The 23,860-nt window shown below is 40.6% G+C and overlaps 1 protein-coding gene across 12 annotated transcripts in view; it reads left to right on the forward strand.

The window, feature by feature from the left end:
* bcl2l11 (BCL2 like 11) overlaps positions 1–16,501 on the forward strand; it is a 48,175-nt gene extending 31,674 nt beyond the window's left edge. For all 12 annotated transcript variants that reach the window (XM_037123788.1, XM_037123787.1, XM_037123790.1 and 9 more), the window contains one exon: positions 11,941–16,501. In XM_037123788.1, coding sequence (XP_036979683.1) covers positions 11,941–12,105 — 165 coding nt within the window. In that variant the 3' untranslated portion in view covers positions 12,106–16,501. The remainder of the gene's footprint in view (positions 1–11,940) is intronic.
* The last annotated feature ends 7,359 nt before the right edge of the window (positions 16,502–23,860 follow it).

Genomic DNA, 23,860 nt, shown 5'->3' on the forward strand with positions numbered 1-23,860 from the left:
TATGTCAACTTGTCCCATCCATTAAATGACTAGACAAATATGTAAAATCACTTTTTGTTCAGTGCTTTAAGATCCCATCCAACACGGTCCATTAAAATGTTAGATCCACAGTTGATCAATAAGTGTTTACCACAAGAAATCAAAACAAAAACCCAGAATCAAGTCAAAACAACAAGTGTGTGAAAGTAAAGCACAGTGTTGTTGAAAAATTAGCAGCATGCTCAATAGATCAAGAAATAAGGCAGAGCGGTGTTGGGACAAACATGCCCCTAAAATGCCGCCGTGGGTGATCTGAGGGAGCCTGTGACCAGCTGGTTATTTCCACTATGCTCGGGGTGAGAAAATCAAAATGACTCTTGATCAGAAAATAACAAAGCAGACTGCCTGAAGCTGCAGAAAATCCAGATGCCACAGTAACCACTGCAGTTAAATAACCCCCCCAAAAACACAAGAAAACAGCCATATGACTCAAAAAAACATCAAGTGGAGGAGCAGAAGATGGACTTGTTGGGGGGGGCTCTCTTTGCAGCTCCCTTTTCCTCTGCAACGTCTTCAGCCAGTTTCCAGCAGTGGGAAAGAAACAAAAACAAAACTTAGTGGTACAACTTAGGATGTTTAAATGTGGTGAGACCCAGAGAAGCCCATTGACTGCTCACATTATAAAAGCAGAGCTTATTTGCTCAGCCTTAGTAGCACCAGTGAAGTGGATTATTTCTTGGCAGGCAGACTGACACAGATGTTAGTGAATGTTGTTTATCCCAGGCAGATGAGAACAATACGTTATTAAGGTCTGCAGTTTAAACCAAACTTTACTAAAGGATGAACATTTTTACATCAGAGTCGTTAATAAAGATAAGTTGTAAATGTTAGATGTAAGTGTGTATAGATGGTACTACTACAAGGAGCGAATTAGCAGCTAAAAACACTTTAAAGTCATTTGAATGGCTAACAATACAATTACAACAAAAAAAAACAGGGGACCCCAATACTATCAAGGTTGCTAGGCAACCTAGCAACCTAGTTGGTGATGCAAGGGTATGGCTGGGGTAAGCTGGTGAGTTATGAAGAATATTCTCAGTAGAGCGTCTCATTTAACAAGGCTTCTTGGTCTAGGAAGGTCATGCCTTCAAAGAATGTATCTCCCTAACTGAGACACAGCTACAGTAACATTTTAAACTCCAATGTTGGAGTAATGAAGCTGAGGAGAGATGGTTCATTTATGAGTCTCATGTCATGGTTGTCAAATACCAACATCTGTGGTTTTTACTGTTGTAGACCTGTGTGGACCTAGCCTTCAACCCAAAATGTTGGTATGTGCTGACCTGTGAGAAACACCAAAAACAATTTATATGCAGATTTGTATGAATTCTTGATGAATGATTTGAAAGATGGATAAGTAACCTGTGATTATGAAATGAAATTACAGTAACAGTAGCCTGACTATTGCCTCACGAAGAGATAACCACTTTGTTGCAGGGACTATATGCCCTCTGACTGGTGCAGTTTACCCAATGGTCAGTCAGTGTTGTAGAGTTGCAATAAGAGTTTATTTCCTCTTGGCTTCTGCTTCCTTGGCAACATTTCTGCATATTGCATCATCAGGTTTATTTACTCCTCTATCAAAGAGCTGACTAGGAAGCCAGATGGGAAGAGGAAGAAAAACAGAGCTGGTTTGAATTCACTTTAATCTCATCAGAGAAGAGGGATTAACAAGTAAAAGTCGAGAACAGGCATGACAGGACTGTTACATCCCAGTGAAGAGCTTAAAAAGCTCCCTCAGTGTCAAAAGCTTAACAGCTATGAATCTTAAACTCTTCAGCTAAGCAGTCTGATTAGTCTGAAATGTTCCTCTCCCACTGTGTTTAACCTACTGGGTGCTAATGAGCATCAAACAGGAAGACATTTAGCCCTTTCTGCCCTCTTCTTTCTGTATCTTCCTCCAATTACGTACGCGTATGTATCCTAAAAGCCCCTCAAGGGATGTTATTTGTGTGCACTTGTGGTTCCAGCAGTCATCACATTGCTCTCAAACCCATCATTAACAGAGCTGGGTTACTCATCCATCTTTCAGGTTTTGGTTTTAATCAATCTCTGCATTCATTTGGCTTCTGGATGATCAGATATACTGTCAACTTTGTGCCTGAGCATTTTACCAAGTTATTCCCAGGAGTCTGGGAAAATCAGGAGTTTAACGGCTGACGGCAGTCACCGACGTCAGGAAGACTCAAATTCATTCCATATATAAAAAATCCCACAAGCGGGGATGAAGTGAGTGCCAGGAGTCATGCAGTGCAAGGCTGGTTTGGCCTTCACAGCTGTGACTCAAGCAGCAGAGAAAAACAAAAGGGAGGTTCGAGAAATATGTTAGAACGTGATGAGTTGAGGTTGTGACTCAACACTTAATCACACGACCAGAAAGACAGGGTCTCTTTGTATGCGTCTTAGTGGCAAACCTTCTGTGAACTCCGGTAAAGAACAGTCCAAGAGTGTGTGTTTGTTCAAAAGAGGAACATGGACGCTTGTTCCCTGTTCTCTTGCCAGGTGTTGGTGTTGCTGTGGACAAGTGCAGGGTTACGCATGATTTCATAACCACAGTAGCATAGGATGTTTTTCAGGTTTTCCAGATTTGAATCAGATACTTACTCATCATATCACAAAGAAAAAAAGAAAAGATTATTATTGTCATTTTTTTTATGCAGCAACAAACTTTTAGTTAGAGATGATGAAATTAGATGATAAATTAATAACTGAACTATCGTAATCACAATATTTCCATGATTACTCAAAAATGAACTTATGGTTGAAATAAGGCCAGAACACTTGGACATTCGCTTACCGGAAGCTAGTGAGGGATTGCATCACTCTAATGGAAAACTTCATGCAGTGCATGGCCAAACTACAGGGCTCCCACCACAACTAACCATTTAGCTGAGACCACCACTTTCTAGTAGGGCTGGGGGATATGGCCTTTAAATAATATCACAACATCTTTAGATTATGTCATGATACACAGTATTTATCTTGATATTTTTTAAATCTCTTCAAAAGCATTTTATAAATGCTTGGATTTGAGAATATCCAAATTGTCAGTCTCATATCACAGTAACAATATAGTGTTGATTCCCCAGTGTTAATCGCTTTAAACAGAAGTCTGCATATGAATGTAGAATCTGAAGCTAAGGGAAAAGATTTCTGTCTGTAGTCCATTTAAATTCATAATAGTATTGACCACTCTCATTTGAGTGGACTTTGGTTGCATGTGGGTAAACATGTGGAGAAGCACAAAGAAGAGGAACGCATTGACCAGAATTCAATCTTGGAACCCATCGGCTGTTGTCTGACAACAATTTGCCCTTTTATTAGTGTTTTCTATTTATCTGCTTTCATATGCAGATATCTGTTATGTCATAGTGTATTGCTGGCAGCACTCTGAGCTTTTCTCACTAATGATTGTGTGAGACATCATGTCTGGTCTCTCATCTGAGACCACTTTGCCTTGAAAGGTGACCCAACAGGAAACCTTGATCAAACCCAGACACACTGAAGGGATTACATCTTCCAACTTGAATTGAAGAACTGAAGGATGTGAGTAGAACTTGGTGGAATTTCTTAACACTGTTGTGAACTTCAAACTGTCATCAAACAGGCCCAGCAGGATAGGTGAATCAGTATGAAACATAACTAGCTCTGGGCTAGACAGGCATGACTTTGGTGTGATGCGGGCACCTAGTCTGACTGCAAACCCTTCTAACCTTTTTGACCTGTCACCACTTAAATTGAAGTTATGTCCATTCCAACCATTTGCTTGCATACTACTAGTTGTGACCAGTTCAAAGAGAATACTTTTTACACTCCGCGAGATTAACATTTGTTAGTTTAAGTCAACTATATTGACAATTATTGGGGGGATTACCATAACATTGGTAAAGACATTCATGGCCCCCAGAGGATAAATCCCTTTGACTTTTCTTCTAGCATCGCCATAAGGTTGACATTTGTAGGTATATTATATTGAAGACAATTGGATGGATCGCTAGTAAATTTTATATTCATGCTCCCCACAGGAAGAATTGTAATAACGTTACTTTTCCCTTAGCTTGCATTCTAGTGTAGTGCCAACATCTGGTCAAATGTTGTTATCAAATACTTGATGCAAAAATAATGACATTCCTGCTTTCACATTTAGATTTACTTATCACAGAAGTGATGCTTGAGAATCGTCTGCATAACAAGAAATATCGGCAAGTTCTCAACAACTTAATGGACGTCATTTTCATTATCATATAAGCTCAGCAAGACAGATGGGAAAAATGTAAAATCAAATTAATAATTTTTGGTGATAAAGTTCCAACATGCCAACTTGTCATTACTGTTAAATACTGAACTGCCAGCATGTTTCCACTGTTGACAGAAGAGCTCTGTTCAGTTTCATTGCCTGAAGGCGTCGACCAAGAGGCTGAGCTGCATCACTCCTGACTGCACAGGCTTTAAAATGACTCACATCATCTGATAATTCATTCGCACACAAACACACAGGTGTTTTCTTTCCGTCCTGTCTGAGAAGTTCCCGCTTCTTAAAAATACTTTTACATAAAAACCATATTGAGGTGACTATTTGCCAGGAAAACATGCATAGGGCTGTGAAATCACCAATATAATGACCAGTAATTGTTTGTGTTTTGATAGTCTTCTTCCTGTCTGTCGCTGGCTCGCTCTCTTTTGTCCTCATTTAATCCAGCCTCTCTCACCCAACCACCCCCCTCCCCCCCGCACAAACTCATCCAGTTAAACATTTACACAATGTGTGCGTGATTATGTGTGCCAGTTAAACATTTACACAATGTGTGCGTTTGTTTTCAAACATCTGTAAACGTGCTCAGTTCGGTGTCTGGTGTGTGTGTGTATGTGAGTGTGGTGTGTCAGTCTAGGCTCCGTGACAGTGTAGATTCATTATGGCTCAGCCCTGTGGTTAAAAAACTCTCAGGGAGCAAAGCACAAGGTCTAATTATCCTGCCAAAACACACACACAAACACACACACACACACACTCAAACAAACTCCAGCACACACTCTGTCATCTTTCAGTAAGAGGTAAAACCCTTTGTCCTGAAGACAGAAATAACTCAGAGGAACACTGTGGACCAGCCGGGTGTCACTGACTGGCTGCTTGTGTTTTTGTTTATGTGTGTCCAAATGTGCATGAAAGACAAAGAGCGGGAGAAAGACAGTATTTTTAAACCCTCATTTATCCATTAAGAGTGCTTCGCTGTTTCTCTCAGTGCAATGCAGGACTAAACACTGATTTGTTGAAGCCCTGTTTGTAGTCTGATAGCTGTTCAGTGCTTGAGTTTCTGATGTTTTCATATTGCACAAATTCCAACACAGCCTTTCAGAAGGGAATGGACATACTGTAACAGCTGTTGGACACAGAGCAGAGAAAAGCTTGCGGGGGGGGAGAGTTATAGTAGAGGTGATGTGATGAAGGTCGTTAGTCAGATTAAAAACCACAACGTCATGTAAGCTCCTTCTGTCTGCGGGTGATGATGTGTTGTGTGGGTTTGTATGTAAAGAATGATGTACAGACTGATGTTTGCATGTACAAAACGTGAGAGAAACTGCGAACTTCTGTGATTAAACTTGTTATGCACGCTCCTACAACAAGAAATTCCCTGAAAAAAACAAAAAAAACCCAAAACATTTTAAGAGGTAAAACCTTCAAATTATAGTGTTCGGGGAGGTTTGCAAAGTGGCACTTAGAAGCAGAGAGAGGTAAGAGTGAGAAGGATAGTGAAACAATATAACAGCTTACATTGTAAGTGTGTGTGTGTGTGTGTGTGTGTGTGTGTGTGTGTGTGTGTTCTTGTAAGTGTAGCCTTGTTTAGAGAGCTATTTTGAGATGCAGCATAGTAAGTTGTGGTGACCAAACAAAATCACATGAGCTTTTTGGAACGGACTGACTCAATGTTTCCACTGTGAAAAGACAGAGACAGGGACAGGAAGAGGAGCAAGATGAGATGTTTAAAAGTCAATAGTTTCTAAACACAACCAAAAAAAATATCAGATGAAAGAGGGGCAGAGTCATGTAACTGGAACGACCCTGCTCACCTCCACCAAGGCCCCATGGTCCTTAACAAGAATTTAAGCTCATCAGATCCAAGAGCCAAATCAAATTGTACTCACTCATAGTATTAAACTACCTAAACACGCTGGGTTGTTTTCCACTGAGATCCATGCATTCATTCTACTGTTCCACCTCATTACTGTTATCTATTCTGAGCCCACACTCATCCCCCCCATCCAAAATTTGTGGAAATCCATTCTGTAATTTTTCCTGTGAACCAACCCAGAAAACAAACAGGGTGAAAACAAAATCTTATAGAAATGAACCTGCAGACACTTTAAACCTTAGACGGGTAATTCATAACATTGAACGGCAAGTCTTCTTGTCTTTTTTTATTTACATTTTGACATGATTTACTACTATAGTGCATGGATGCAAATCTCAGACGTTGACACTTCCTAACAATATTTGACCAGCTTTATATTATGTCTCAATTTAACTAAACGGTACTGAACTAGTGGCCTTCCTATTATTGCACGATCCACTGTACCTACTGAGTCACAGCGGCCCATAACAATGTGGAAAAGGTAAAACATAAAAGATAAAACACTGGATATTGGAAAAGCTTTTAAACCAAACTCAGTCTGGACTAATTTTGATAAACATGCCATCGTAATCAGCATCTTGTTTGTTTGATTGGCTGAATGACAGTGCGGTTGTTTCATTGTTGCATTGATTTACTCTCCGACTGGTGGATTTTCTGGTTGACTGATTATCTTGTAAGCTGATTGGCCATCTGCCTGCATGGTTTTTCTCTTGTGCTGTGGATGTACTGCACATGGTGGTGCCTTTCTTTGTGTGTGTGTGTGTGTGTGTGTGGGCAGGTGCGTGTGAGTGTGCGCATGCGCCAGTTGAAGTCGTCGTTAGAAGCCAGCAGATTTGCAGTGACAGCGCGAAAACGATTTGTGGCAACAGGTTTTCTGTGATGAATGATGGAAGGGGTTATTTGAGGTAAGAGTTTAAATGAGGTGACTATTAGAGGATTACCCATGTGTGTCTGTGTGCGTGTGTGTGTATTTCCTTTTCTGTAATCCTGGTAATGTTGAATATGAAGAGTGTTGGTTAGTGAAACTGGTTTTGGCTTCAGGTCTGTCCTTCAGATGGAGTTTTCCAGCTGAGGAGCACATCTGCTTGTGATTGCAGTGGAAATCCAACTCCCTGTTCTTGACTGAAATACAACCAATCACCCAACAAACACACACACACACACACACACGCGCGCGCGCGCACAAACACAAACACACACACAACACACAGACACCAAGCTCTGATATCTCCTTCAACAAATGATTAAAGTAGATAACTCTGTACCCTCTCTTTAACTGAGTAGTAAGCCACTCTGTTTTCATACTGTACACACAGTTTTGAGAGTGATCAATTGATCGATCGATCTTCTCATTGATCAGTCAGTAAGAAAGCAAATAAGTGTGTTTGAAGAACTCTAACTCTCCTTTAAATCATTTGAAGTTACCCTGAGCATGCACCTTCTGTTATCAGACAACCATCTGATGATGATTAATCTAAGTGAATCCAGGTGTAAATGGAGCCAGGTGCACTGAAGTAGTCATTAACCATTCCAGAGGTGATTTGAGACACATTGTGTACAGATGTTGGTCAGATGTCAGTGCCTGAGTTGTGTTTAACCACATAAATGAAGACTTGGCTCCTCCCAGGTTCATCACATCCTCCTGTTATGTGTTGTCATTCCGAGGTTTTTCTGCACTTTCATGAGCTGTAAAATATAATAAGTGCCTACCACGATTACACAGCTGGATTTACAATAAAGTGGGAGGATTTCGGGAAGGATGTTGAAACTGATATGTATGAAATGAACCCCTCTTTCCTTGTTTTTCTTGAGTATAAGGTATGTATACATAAATAGATCAACAAATTAAACATGTTCTAGTGAAACAAGCTTTCAGTAAATTTGCTCTTTGTCTTGAGATTCATAAATCTTCCAACGTGGTCTCTTCCCCCACTTTGCAAACTGTTGACCATCTTGACAGTTAAATCATGGCGCGGTTCGTGAGGTGAGGAAAGCGCTCCGAAACTCTGCCAACTGAAAAACCACAAAGCTTGAGTCTGACTTCCAGAGCAGTTTTGAGGAGAGAATAGTCTCTAATGTGCAACATTATAAACGCTGCAGCAAGCAAATTGATATTAATAACACTAACTCTAAAGTTTTCACAACAGAAATGTATAATTACATAAGGGCAAGAAATGGTGTAATAAATCAGAGAACGAAGATCGCAATCTTTACTGCTTTTACACAAATTGCCCTTCAAAATCCATCTTAACTTTCTACCTTTAACAGAGACAGAACTTGAATCTGTGATGTCAAACGACAAACTTTGGAGCTCCAGATGAAAGGGGAGGCTGAACTAAATGGTGTGCACTTTAGTTTTTGCACCCACGCTAATCTTGATTTATGATAATAGCAGAAGTTTCGGTTGTGGAGATGAAACCAAATCCCCCAAAAAATCAGTGTTTGGAGAGAGTTTGCACTTCACTTCACTGCCAAACACAACAGTTCCTTGATGACATCTCTTGGTCTGCTTCCTTCACTGGTGTCTCCTCAACGATTTATAAGCAGTCAATTTTTCTTCTTTAATGTTGGATTTAATTTAAACTTCCCACCAACATTTAAAACAGTTAACAGCAACACCAGCATCTCTGTAAGGAGACGTTACGTATAGCAGGCACAATGCTGACATCCTGAGCTTTTGCAGGTACAGTGGTCACCATGTTAACCATTTTAGGTCTCGATTGCAAATTAGCACCAAATATTCATCATTAACCATAGTTAATTATTACAATTCCTGAGCAACATGAATGTCAGTAGCAAATTTAACAACACTTGGTGGCAGTAATGTGGCGTATTTGACTCCAAATTGCCGATAAAATAAACACAAAGAAAACCATAGTAGTTGGTAGTTAACATAGCTAGCCAAGGCATGCTGTTTACCAGCCAATAAAAGTCAATGGCAATCTGATCCAGTACTTGATCCGGTGGGTTGCTAGGTTAGACACATGACACCAGGTCCTCATTTCCCACCACCGGCCTCTCAGTTACCTGTACCAGCTTATCACTGGCCAGACCGGCCTTCTTGATGATGCACACCCAGAAGACATATTGGGTCTTGTGGTCTGTTTTTGTGGGTGCCTCTTCTGCAATGGATTTCTTTGTCTATTAATCTCCATGATTCAATCAGGCTTGTCAGATTGGTTTTATACAGGAACCCCAAGGTCAAGCCTGGTTCAAATCAGTACTCTAGCAGCTCAGAAGCAGAATTTGAAACACACTGATGAATCATAGGGTTAACTTCTCTTCCTCTCACCTGTTTCCTCCTCTGGCATTATGGGTTTCTGTGGTTTTTGGCTCACTTTTCGAATCAAACCACACAGCTTTGATATTCCTCTCTTGCTCTCGTCCATAAAGATCCTGTTTTTCAGAGAACAGTATCGCCCCAGGGCCAAGGGCTCATTCTGTGCCGGTCTATGTCTGGATGGTATTGTACAGTACATCCGGCTGGGCTGTATTTAAATTCTCGTGCCAAAACAGGACATCTGTCTTCCAGCGGAAAAACTGATTCTTGAATCTGCTCTTGTAAATTCCTTAGTTATTCTTGTAAACACCTCAGTTAGAGTGTAAGGTTTTTTCTCTAGACCTTTATTTACTTTAGCAATAGTAGCTGAGGATATTTTTTAAAGCACAACTTTGCTTTACATTCAAACATCTACAAGATTTTCTACATGAGAGCTGCATAGTACAACCACAGCCTTCTACCAATGGCCACTAGAAACTGTTTTCTGTTTTTCTGGAGGTCACCATCCACTTTTACACCCTTACTCAGCCAGAGGAACCATGTAGTGTCTGGAGAGGGCTGTTCTCTGACCCAAGTTCCCCGGTCTGCATCCAGCCAAGGGGAAATACACTTTCTCTTATATTCATCTAGCTGATCTGTTATTGGTGTAAAGTTGCCGCTGCTGGATCACTGGCCAGAGGCCAATGCACAGGGATTTTGATTGCAGGGATGGAGAGCAGAAAAGAAAAGAAACACCTGTTTCTCTTAACAGCCTGCCAAGTGTGTCAGAATGACTGCAGAAGTCTTTTAGAATCGAGAGACAGTAAAGACAGTTGAGGCTACAATTTAAAGAAACAATTAGGGTCCTAATTGAAACTAGAGATGAGCTCACTTATTGATTTAGTCCTCCTCTTGTAGGTGATGTAATGTTCAGTAGAATAAATGCCTGAGGACTGGACAATCCAGCCAGACTCAGCATGACCTGATTCGACTTTCTGCATACTCAGCTCTTGTTGCCTGTTGGTACTGGTGGTGTTTAACCATAATGAAGAGTATACTACAGTTGTATATCTGTTGTATGTCTTTTATGGCTTTGGACGATGAGTTTTAAAGTCTGATAATTGCCCTGATGAAGTCATCATCTTGAGTCAGTCTTATGACTAATTGGAAATGCAGGATTCATTTGTGAAAGCAGTAAGAGTATATATCAAGATATCTTGGCCTCAGTTGCTTTTGACATACAGCACTGAATGAGAGCCTTAAAAAACGTATGCATTTGTATGTTAAGTTATAAGACCAGAAGCCTTCAGACGAATTTAAACATCAACACATATTGCTCATATGCATTTATACACACATTGATGTAAAGAAATCACACCTGGAGACAGCCAGAGTAAAGAGATGTGTGGCAGGATGTAGAGAACTGTACTTACCTGCTTCCTGTGGATGCAAACACACAGTATGTGTGTGTCTCTCTTTGATTTTAAATCATCAAGGGACTGCAGGGTGTTTAACAGTTGATGTATATATTCTCACAGCACACTCGCAAATGAGAGTGAAATGAGAGCATGAGATGCAGAAGCCAATGAGAATGCATCATCTGCACATGAATAAGACCCAAATGCAGAACACCAAGGAGGGAAGCAGGATTGGAAACTACAAACAGGCTTTTGATAAAAAGCTGAAATAATGAAATAAAAAATAATAAAACAACATATAATCCCAAAATCCAGGAAGTGTGAAATGACAAAAACACAAAGTAGAAAACACAAAAGCTAAAACAAAGTATCAAACAAGAGGAGGTAGAATGTCCAAGAGGAGTCCAGATGGAGCTAGCAAAAGTTCAACTATTTGGCATCATTCTCTTCTGGATAACCCCACCAGTAAAACAACAACATCTAGTGTGCAAGGCTGCGATTTTGAGGGATGGCACGAGTGTTGCCAATTTCTACACCAGCAACCTTATAAAGCGCTTGAAGACACATCACACAAAACAGCACTACGAAACTGCTCTCCCCAAACTTTATGAGACGGTGAGGGAGCACATTTCATGTAGGCTGAAAGACCTGTGACTTTGCTGAGTCTGCACACTGGGTGGACACAGTATTGCCGTCAAGATTTGCCTTTCAAAGTGCGGTGCTGCAAGCAAACAGATTCCGTGAGTAAGTTATAAGGGAATTATTTATTCCAAGATTTATAAAAGTTGCTGTTGCTACAGTTTAAACGGTTCTATCAGTCTCTGTGAGGTTTTACCTGAGCCAGGCTATACTGCAATGATAGCAATCATAGCACGTCCATACAGGGTTAGTAGTATATACAGCTGTTAACGCGCATTGGTATCGGATCAGTACTCAGTATCGACCGATACCCAAAGCCCAGGTATTGAAATTGATATTGGGAAGGAAAAATGGTATCGGAACATCTCTAATTTTGGTGCCACCATGCTGTATATTTGCAACATATTTCTCATTGAAACTGAAACATATCTTTGTCTCTCCCTCCTCTCTGTTCCAGGGGGTGGCTGGCGGACAAAGGCGGGTTGTGATCAATCCGAACCAGCTGCCGCACATCCACCAGGAGCCCGCCATGCTGCTCTGCGTGGGCCTCCTGCTCCTCCTGATCGGACGGATAATCTACTTGCAAGGCAGCACGGACAGCCAGGACCACTCTCAGGTTTAGTCTTTGGAGAAACCCAGCAGACGTAGCATTTTTCTTTGATAATGTGTCGGATCTATCCAACCTTGAAACTCCTTTTTGTGTATGAGGACCTAATTTTTACTCAACTTCCTCTCTTCCACCTATCGAGGAAGGAGACTTTTGACTCTGGAGATGATTTGTTAACACCTTTAAGGAACTCTAAAACATTAGAATTTTTGTTTTTTCACCTCTGTTTTTCCTTTGCGGTCTCTGATCTTTTACAATACCACCAAAGAGCCGGGATTTTGCACTCCTTTCCAGCCCAGAGGCGCTCATATCATCTAAATCTGCCTCAGTGGAAAATTATGCCTGTGGAAATTCAAAAGTGCCTTGTACAGTTTTCTGTTTACTTTTTTAGCCTCTTTTAAGTTTGTTTGTTTTTGTACAGAGATTGCAAGTTATTTGGTTGATCAACTCTGCAGACCCAGGGTTGTTAAAATACGCGGGTCCACTTCACAACATTTTCCCCAATCCTTTTTCTCCTGAAGGTTTCAGGCAGGGAACATTCATCTTGCACTCCTGTCAGGTCCTGATCAAGCACGCAATAGACTCGTGACCTGTGTGGGAACCAACTGGGCCAAATTGTTCATTTTTATCCATCATTTTAATCACATTCTTTAACTACTGTGCTGTTTCATGTTTTGTTACCATGAATTACATGTATCTGAGTTGTAATTCAAGAGCCAGCTGTATGCCAGCATTTTTTCCCACAGAAATGAATTGTGTTGAGTGTCAGATGACGTAGGTATCCACATGAAAGATAATCAAATGCCAGGACATACTGTTTTTTTCAGACTGCTACAATTTAAGACCTGTTTGGACAGGATTAATACTCCAAGGAGAGCTTTCCTTTCTAATACATAGTATTTGGGAATGTAAATAAGTCCAAGGAGAAATTAATCCTGTCTGAATGCAGTTTATTGCTGTGTTTGTATACACTGAAGATAAAGTGTCCATTTTGTTTTGTGTCATATTTCAATACCTGGGTAAATTTCTAAACCCTGTGATCCGGATTGTTATCCCCTTAAAAGTACCCATTCTGCCGTTAGATAAATAATAAGAACACGTTTCTTTCCAGTAGTTTTAAAAATCTATGTTTGTTGGAAAATTGCAAAACTAATGTTTCATCCATGTATTTCATGACTACTATACCACTTATTAAACAGCAATTGATACACAAAGACAAAGACATTATTGTTAATGTGTAAACCGAACCTGCCCAGACAGATTTGACCCTTTGTATTGATTAAAAAAAAAAAAACTCCTCCCCCATTGGTTTTAGTAAGATGATACTGAACCAACCTTCATGTAACTGATACCAACCTTCCTCTGTACAGAAAAGCCAGCATGCTTCTGTAACAACTTCAGCCAAAGTTTAAAAAAAAAAAAAAAAAAAAATCAAAGGCCAAAGTAAGAGCAAAAGCATTAATGGGTTTAATTTCCGTCCTCGTTGTGGTTTTATTCAACATTAAACAACACTCACAAACAACATAAAACAAAAGATTTTGCACATTGAAAAGGAAAAGCAGGAGCAGATTACTTCACTTATCCATACTTTAATTAGATTTGAGTACTTGTTACTAAACTGTCAGTTTGCAGTGTAAAACTCAAAGATGCAAGACAATGAACAAGATGAATCATGTAAGTCACTGAAACCATTAAACTTTGTCGTTTCCAGTTGTCCTGTTTACTCGTCATCTAGGTGTTGCGTTCACCAGCCTTACTCCGACAGAAAGCAGTTTGATCTAACAGGACCGCCTTCCACCGTTCTTTGTTTCAGTGTCTGGATTCAACATTAGCGGCCAGACTGAATGTAGCTGGCAAGTATTGTTTTGTTGACAAGGTCGTGTTATCCATTTATTAGTGCAGTGATTCAGACCGGGCCAAGTCTCCTCGTGCCTGCCAGGTCATTAAACACTCTCAGAGAGAGGTTTCTGGACTACAACCAAACACTGAATCATGCAGAGTAAAAGAGGGTTTTGTCACTGACTGTTTAGCTCACAGCGGTGAGTCAAACAGTGGTGAGATTAGATACATTTATACTTTGAACTATTTAGATGCATTAAAACATATCAGTTCTCATGTGGAACAGCCCTGACCTGGTCATTTCTGGGAGATGACGAGCTTAACCAGAAAAGTACGTTTGCTAAACAGAACTGTTAATTCTCATTATTTTTATTTTTTTGTAGAACCAAATCATGCTGTTTCGAAAAACACTTACAATATCGTTTATATATTTTATTTCTTTATTGCTTGTCCAAGTTTATTTTGGGCACCTGAATTCGATTGTGGTTTGTTACTATCTGGCCTCAGGGGGCACTAACGAGCTCATTACATTTTGGTACACCAGAATACATCATATTCAAAAAGTGGTGCAATTGAACCTTTATAGAAAGTGTCTTCAAACAGTGTCAGACTTCTTGCAGAGTCTTGAAGGTAAGGCTTATGAATTTGAATATACTGCTAGATGTAGCTAATGCTCGATTTTCAGCATTGTTCAGGGTTTTATCTACATTCACGTAAACCAAAAATCTCTCAACAATTCAAATGTTCACGTTGTTCACCTCAAATCTGAATAAGTGTAGCTCTAAATACCAATAAGTAATCGCAAAAAAAAAACCCCAAAAACATATACACAGAAGAATTCTGTTAGCTCTTTTTTTGTTAATTGGATCGATAGCTTCAAGAGTCTGGGCAAAGGCTGTATTTTGAAAGTATTTTTCAGGTTTTACAAGAGGAAAGACTTCAAGGATAGAGACTAACTAGTTGGTCTGGCAAATGTACATCTGGTTAACCACCTTGCCTGTGTTAGAGAGTAACGTCCTGTCCACTTCCCTGAGCTTTCTATGGAAGCATCCGAGTTTCCAAAGCAATAGATTTTGCCATAGCCCAGACTGGGTTTTGATTTACCGTGTCCGGCCCAACACAACATCAAACATTATGTCTTAAAAAGCAGTGTGAATGTTGACCGAAAAAGATTTGTGCAAAGTTTTTGTTTTCTGGCTTGTTTTGTGTGGTATAAATGATATTCTAACAAATTCTCTGCCATGCTGTATGTTGTTTTGATCGGCACCAATTGATCATAAAATCACATCAGATTCAATGAGTGTGTGCTACAGCCAGGCTGGAATGGTAACAGGAATGTCATTTATTTTTCTTTGAAATACGTGTCACCATCATTAAGTGTCAGAAAAGTACTATGAAACAGTTTGTTGAAGACCTGAGAGTTTTTTCCTGAATCCCCCAGAATGCAATGGAAGTTTATCTGTTTCAAATGAAAGTCTCTGTTAGCAGCATTGAACATACCGTGTTGTTGTGAGTGTTACATGTGTTGGATTTTATCTTCTTGAACAAATACGTTTCATAACTGTTGAATGTTGCTCCCTGTAAGGTTATTCAAATGACAACAGCAAATCAGAGCAGCAGCAACAGAAGTTTGTTGTAACGCGATCGATAACCAAATTCATCTGAGTATGTGTGTGAGCCCAGCTTGAATGTTTGCACAGTTGTGTCAACAGGAGTGCATCGCAGACCAAGTGTGTTCCTGGCTTTCATCATTCCTCAACTCTCACTGCAGCTCCTCTGTCGTCTGTGTAATCACATGTTTTAATAGTAGTGAATTAACTCTTCAGCCTGACAGTTTCATTTTCAACCTTCCTCCAATGAGACGATGGATTACTGTCTATTCAGTGACTGAAGATTGTTGACATTTGTTACATTTGTTATCGCACGCTTAATATAAACGGGAATGATAGGTGATTCGTTTCAGTGCGTAAACCCAACAGAAGAACCATCTTTTGTACAGATCCATCCTTAAAATCCGTGAACAGAAATCATAAAGTTACTGGCTGTAAACAGCGGACCAGACATATTAATAGACAACAGCAACAATAGGTAAAGCCAGAACTCCTGGAATCTGATTGGCCCCCAATACTTGAGTCGTAAAGTGATAGGTTACTTATTGGTATCAGGGATGGATTACTGGGCACAGACACAGCCTCTGAATGTAACTGCAAACGTTTCTTGAAAGAAGACAACTGAGCAACTACAAAAACACACAAACATTCATAGAGACACGCCGAATGACCTCAAAGATATGCAAAACAACTACAGAGACTCAAAACGACCATAAATGATGCAAAACACCAACAACAGCCATGACTTATAACTTCATGAGATGCAAAACAGAGACTCAAAAACGACCACAAAATGATGCAGATTGACCAAAGAGAGACACAAAATGACCACAGATGTAGAATAACTACAAAGAGTTGACGGCAAAGAGACGCAAAACAACTACAGAGTCGACGTGACCGCAAAAAGATGCAAACCAACCAAAGAGAGAAATAACCACAAAGAGACACACACTGACTAGAAAGACACACAATATGACTACATCCAAATGACTTGAAAGAACTGCAGTGTCATGCGGAGTAACAAGAAAGGGATGTGAAGAGGCCACACAGAGATACACAACGACCACAGAGTGATGCAAAAAGAACATCAACAAATATGGACTTACTGCAAAGAGACACATAGGGATTACAAGAGGGACTTAAAACGTATATGAAGAGACACAAAACGACCACAAAGTGATACAAAACCACCATAAAGAGACGCCGACAACCACAAAGAGACACAGCGCGACCACAAAGAGACACAACACAACCACAAAGAGATGCAAAACGACCATAAAAAGGTACACACTGACTACAAAGACCCACTAACGACTACAGAGGAACTAGACATGAATATGAAGAGATGCGAAACAACCACAAAGCATCGCAAAATGATCACGACGACTCAAAACAACCACAAATGGCTGTAAAAAAGCTCAAAAAAAGAGAGCCTGTTGTTTCATAATCTGTCCATGAGTGTTGACTATTCAGAGTTACAAGCAGCAGATATTTATTGATAGTACTATGAAGTTGTTTATTTGGCATTCCTTAATAACACTGAAAAAATAATGGACCTGTTATACTGAACAGTTTATTACTTCCAGAAACTCAAGCTTAACACATTAGGTCTTAACACATTTTTTACTCATTTTACAAATCCCCTCTTTAACACCATCACTGCCCCATTATAAGGTTTGAAAACTTGCCCCTGCTAAACATGTAAAGCTTAAGTCAGATATGAAAACGTCTTGTGTCATTTTTTCCACATTTAGTTTTTATCACTCTACTTTCCGTCTCATGTTCTGCCCCGTGTTAATCCTTTCCGGACAAAAAAATGACATAAAAGTCTCAGACTTGCTTGCTTTGCTCTTCCTTCTCTGCGACATTGAGAGTGCCGTGACTGCATGTTGATTTCTGATATCATGCCATGTGAAACCTTAGACCTCATTTAGAAGTACTGTATTACAGCTGGAGTGTGAGAGGAGAGCATGGGCAGGGAGGAAACCGAGAGATGAATTACAGTGTTCTGAAACTGATATGGAAACCTGCTAATGTGTAGAATCACCGCCTGTCATTTGTAGGTGTCACAGTACAGAAACGGTTGCGTGGCATTCAGGGTTTTACTGCTGGAGCCGCTGTATTTGAGCTCTGTGACCTGTTAACAGGAGAGTAATCAATTTTATCTTTTCATTGGCATTGTTGAAAAAGATCACTCTCGGAGGGGACAGAGACACTGGTGTGTTGTGCTTTGCTGCGAAATGCTGTACAGAATTTGCAACTGTTGGAGCCAGAAACAGAAACAAACTGAATGACTCCAAATGACCCAGTACAACTGTAGCAACCTGTTTTGTTTATACTGTTATTGTACACTGAAAATATTGTAATTATGCTGTTTTTAATTGCTTTAAATTGTTGTAAATAAAGATTTTGCATCTTTTTACATAAAAAGTGCCTCAGTTATTTTTCTCCACAGAAGGCGCTCTATTTTATGCTTCTTCTACTCGTTTTTTACTTCACTACATTTATCTGACAACTGTAGTCAATTGCTGTCAATTCCATTAAAAATAACAATTATCCAAACATTGTTGCTAAAACTCTGAAAGGAGTCAGTCTGCCTTGTGGCTTGTTTTACATTATAAGTACATAGACAGTAAGTGTTGAGTTAAAGGGTAACTCTGCCAATTTCACACTTCACGGAGGTTTACAGATCTTGAGTACCAATGTGTATGTTAAAAAAGTCATATAAAGCCTTTAGGAAGCTGCAATGATCTGATATATTGCCTCCTGAGATGTCTATCAGTAGCTAAATTGCATTGTGGGAAATGTAGGCAGCAGGTTTTGAATAGAAACATTTAGTTTCTTGTTACTTTGCAGATTTAGAATATACAGTGTTGATTGGCTGTTACTTGTGCTGCGGCCTTGTCCTGTTTGTACTTTCAAACATCTGCTGTGTTTTACTGTTTCATCGTGTTCACTTTCAGCTGTTTTAGGACTCGTGTTTACTGTTTAGTCATTTAGAGTAAATCAAACGTGTTCGCAACTGAATTAGCTGAGCTGCTTTGTTAGCGGTGATTCTTTGATAGTTTTACACAGATCGAGACAAGTGAGTCATTGGTTTAAGCCACACCTTCGAGCAGGCAGCCCAGTTGCGGTGGAAATGAAAAATCTGGCAGTGCCGAGTGAAACAGAGTGGAGCCAGGCTGGCAAATGTAATGCAAATATGGTGTAAGTGACATTACTAGAGGGAATTTATCAGTTTACGTGCAGCTTCTACAGCTACTTTTTCACATATGCAGTGGTACCTGTAAACACACTTTAATGTGCAAAAATGGCAGAATTGCCCTTTAATTGACACTGCGAAAACAAGTTAGATAAACTCAAAACATCAAGTTGAATCAACAGCTTTATTTTCAACACACTCACAAAACGCAAACATAAACGCATGTATATAAAGTAAAACATGTATATTTGTGTTCAGTTAATGAGATGTAAGAGTAGCAGATTAGTTTCTGTATTTAATCTCATAGTGGTGCATCATCAGCCCTGTAGGTCACCTCAGGTCATTGGACTGTGAGAGCATTAAAGTTTAGGTGAAATGAGGACAGATTTTTTTTTTTTTATTTGAGTATCGACTGAGCCTGACTCTCTTGTTCTTTTTTTCTCCTTCTGCCTGTCTTCTTTGTGTGTATGTGTGTGTGTTTGTGTGTGCGTGTGTGTGTTTGTGTGTGCGTGCATGCTCATCTGCAGGACACGGAAAGTACGGTGCCTTCCACAACTTGGCGCAAACACATGCGCAGATAATTATATGTCTTCCACACACAGACACACAAACTCATTAACACACATACGCATAAATGGCTCCGGCGTGCACACACATACACACACGTGCATGCACACACATGCACACACGCACACACACACACACACACACACACACACACACACTGACACATGTGTTTATGAGTCAGAGCAGCGGTCCGGCAGGGTGGATTCCTCCATCTGCAGAGAAAGAGAGAAGTAACTGTTTAACCCTTTGTGGTTTCAAGGTGAGCGGGAAGAAATACTCTAAATTTACTTTCATACAGTGCATTTGTTTTTGAGTCCTTCAAAAAATGATCACTATGTTTACCAGCGTAAACATCTGCTTTGTGAATTGAATGTGTTGTGCAGAGATTTAAAAACAGTATGACTCAAAAATAGATACAATTTATATTTGTTTAGTATATATCAATCAAGTCATTTGATTTTAAACTTACTGAAATGTTTCCTGTGGAGCAATTGGTTTTTTAACTGTCAGTTGTAAACACAGAAATGTGTGCTGATCAGGGCCCTACTGTACTGCCTACACTTGAGGCCACAGTGTTAAGATACTGAACACTAAACACATTTTTGCCTTGCATTACTCATGCGAGTTTGACTGGGGGACTGTTTGGTTTTTTTCACTGGATCTGAATTCCGACCAGGATCTGATGTGACTGGGTGTTTATTCCTCCACAAGACCTGTGGCACACACATTCCTTCACTGAAAGGTCTGTTTTTTCAACTTTCAATGACGCATGAAACATTTGCTTTACCGTGGGAACACACCTCAAGCATTCGTTATTTGTTGCATATTTCCAAAATTATTTTGTGTGTCATCAAGTTACCACACCACGGACCTGCACCAGCTATTTCAAAGTATGATCAGTATGCAGTATTTCTTAAAGAGGAAGTGGGGGCATACTGGGCCCAATCATCCCAGGGCCTCACAGCAGGGGGCAATTTTGACGCCAAAAACAGGGATTTCAGGTGGACTTTAAATAACCTGATGCTGCTTTTGTCAGTCATCTAAATGTCTGATCAACACTAGGGGTGAGCTCAGACTACTGGTGTTTTAAAATTCAAACTCAAGTTGTGAAGAAGATGCCCAACAGATTCCACCTCTGATCTGGTCCGAGTGTTGCAACAGTTCCCAGCAGGAAGTCCTACCTGTGTTGCCTCACACAATAATACTGACCCTAACAGCAGAACTTGTGTTAGGATAGCACAGGAAACACTTTGTGGTTTTCAGTAGTTTGGGCGCGACCAACACCTGCCTCCTCCGAACTCCCACAGCCGTATTGTGTGAAACACAGCAGGAACCAGGTGTGCTCATAATTTCCTTACACATGTACCTAAACCAGTGCAGCAGCTCGGTGTGTGTGCAGTGTTGGGGCCAAGAGGAGACACATTCAGGATGCTGTGGTCAGAGACCCCCAAACTATTCTCTTCCTCTATTGACTTGTGTGTGAGATAGTGTGAGCCGCCGGTGGTGGAGGAAGTATTCAAATCTTCACTCGAAGAAAAAGCACAAACGCTGTAACACGTCAAAGTCCTGCATTCTTCAGCGTTATCAGCAGAAACTCATCTTTGGTACTTTTGTTTCCTCAAAAACGATGCATCGTATTTTAGAAGATAATCATACAAACTTCATCTGCAAAGTCACTTGTAACTTTAACTGTAGTGGAGGAGAAAAGTGCAGGATTCCCCTTGGAAATGTAATAGAGGAGGAATAACAGGGAGCAAATAAAGGGATAAGTTAGACATCAGACAATGATGGCTGGAGTACAACATCAAAAAGACGTCCAGTAAGACTAGATGTGCCACTGGTGATGATAACAAACTCCCATACACACTCACACACACTCGCTTCCTCGTGACTCTTCATATACAGTCCCTACTTGTGGATGACAGATAGTATCTTCTACTGGATCTTCTGTGTTTCTATAGAAGAGGGTGGCTGTAAACAAATCTTGCCTGCTCATCAGGGATCAGTAAACTAACACTGCCGACGCTCCGCACAAAGCCGCTTACTATCTGCACACAAATATGGAACAGCAGACATTATGAAAAGCATATGGAAATACAAAACAGATTTTTGATCTCGGTTCACAGGCACACTTAAAATAGTTTGTCGTGGGAACCAACACAAATCGTCACTGACACGTCAGGATCGGTGTGTTTTCTGGTGGTCGAGGTGGAGAATGGCTAAGCACATTTAACCAGGTGCACACACTTGTTGTTGCCATTTAATGTTGCTTTAACTCGCGCCAGAGACTGTTTCCTGCTACACCTCTAACGTAAGAGATTATCATTTGTGTTTTGGAATTTGTCACAAAAAACACTTTCTCTTTGCAAGATACCAACTCAGTTAGCTGCAGGATTCAGATAAATGAATACAGAGAGGGACAAACAATGTTATCGTATGCAAATTGTACAGAACAGGTGCCTTCAGCATATTTCAGGCCAAGGACACCGTAGCTCAGTAGTTTCATTTCCCAACATTTGTGGATGATATTTTCGATGACATTTTCTGTCATCCTCCCTGAAGCACGGCCTGAAGAGCTGAAGAGACAGAGTTGTGATCCTCTGTTACACATATTGTCTAATATATTGTTGCATATTAAAGGTATAATCTGTGGAATCTGGGCAGAATGCGACACCCCTGAAGTCTGTAGACGACACCAGAGTCATCGGTCTCATCAGGGATGGTGATGAGTCTGCATACAGACGGGAGGTGGAGCAGCTGGCTCGTCTGGTGTGGTCAGAACCATCTGGAACTGAACCCGCTCAAGACCTCGGAGATGACACCATTTCCACTTCACCCCCCCTACTGTGGACACCTTCCGGTTCCTGGGAACCACAACCTCCGGGGACCTGAGAGGTCCTCCAACATACGGTCCAGACAAACGCCCAGCAGATGGTTGAACCTCCGGCGACAGCTCAGGAAGTCCAACTTGGCTCAGGAGCTGATGAGTTGGCATACTTCCGCCAGTTCAAACTATGTTAACTATGTTAAACCTAGTGTAGTTAAATTTTGATGATTTACTGCCATCTTACATTTATTATTACCGTCATTTATTACGGTAATGTTTATTGTTCAGCTATCTAAATTGCCCCACAACTGACTGTGTCCCACCTCAAACTAAAAAGCAACATGAAAAGTCCGGAAGAAACTAAACAGGTTGAGAAAATCATCTTAACATAATTCAGATCACAGACTGCATTTGACTGCAGAGCAAAAAAAAAAGAAAAAAGAAAAAAGAAAAGAAAAGAGAAAAACAGCCAAAGAGACAAATTTAGCAAGAAGATGGTTTATGCAAACTGACATCAGCTGAAAAACAGACTGAAACTGCTGCAGTGCTGCAAAAAGAAATATAGATCATATGAGAGGTGAGTGTAGTGATGATCTGAAGCAAACCAAATGTAGTGTTAACTCTTAAAATAGATTTGATAGTAGTTCTGCTTTCAGCCATCCATTTCTTTATAGTGCTGGGTAATGAGAGGGATGACACAGCAAAAGTCACAAGACACATTTCAACATTATAGATCTTACGTCATGTTCCTCTGTGGGAGTTTGACCTTTTTAAAGACAAACTGAAATAAATAAATGGAACAAAACAAAAAAAAAGTCTGAGCTGTCACATTGTGTTGCTGTGATAACTGGTCTGTTGTTGGTAGAAGTCAAATATATGTTAACGTTGGGGGAGAGGGCAGAGCGTGTCTCATGCTGTAACACCGTTTGAGTTGTTTGCAGGCCAGCTGGTTATTTTCACATCTCCTGTTTCTTTACACCCATGTGACCCTGCTCCTCTCCTTTTAAAATGTTCTTCAAGTGCCCTCATTAAAATGTAGAGTGCGTCTTATGATATGTGACGTCCCTTTGATGAGTGAAAAAAGAAAAGTTTCCCTTCCCTCTCTTCGGGCCGCTGTGGCTTTTCTGAGAGAATCTGTGTGTGTCCGCGTGCATACAGTACACCAGCTTGTTTTTGTCTTGCATCAAAGCCTCTGTACATGTGAGCAGCGCTGCAGTGTCAGGAGCCGCGTTGCCGCTCTTTGGCTCGGTGTTACATCAGCCTCAGTGAGGCAGATATGCAGCTCTGCAGCAGGTCAGACCGCTGTGTACCCACCAGAGTCATCGAGGCAATCAGGCCAGCAGCTCCAGAGCCAACCTAACAAATCCCAAGCTAAAGAGGGGACGGACCGCAAGTCAACCAGAGTAAAGGAAATAAAACCAACCTAAACAGCCCACAGCAAAGTGAAGCGGTGAAAAGTACGAGCACAGACAGACACAACCAATTTAACTCAAGCTAGTCCAAACTGATGCGATAGGCGCAGGGGACCAGGCTGCTCTGTGAGACTAATCACAGCAGACCCAAGCAAATGTGGCTGGGACAAAACATGTCAGAGGGAGCCAAACCAAAACCACAAAAAAACCAAAACACCCGCTGCCAGCAAGCCCAAACAGGATCCAGTTTAAAACAACCAAATCGAAGTCACCCAACCTGCACAAAAAGAGAATCACGGTGAAACAGGCTGAC

The sequence above is a fragment of the Acanthopagrus latus genome, chromosome 15 (assembly GCF_904848185.1).
Source record: "Acanthopagrus latus isolate v.2019 chromosome 15, fAcaLat1.1, whole genome shotgun sequence".
In the NCBI taxonomy this organism is placed as follows: Eukaryota; Metazoa; Chordata; class Actinopteri; order Spariformes; family Sparidae; genus Acanthopagrus; species Acanthopagrus latus.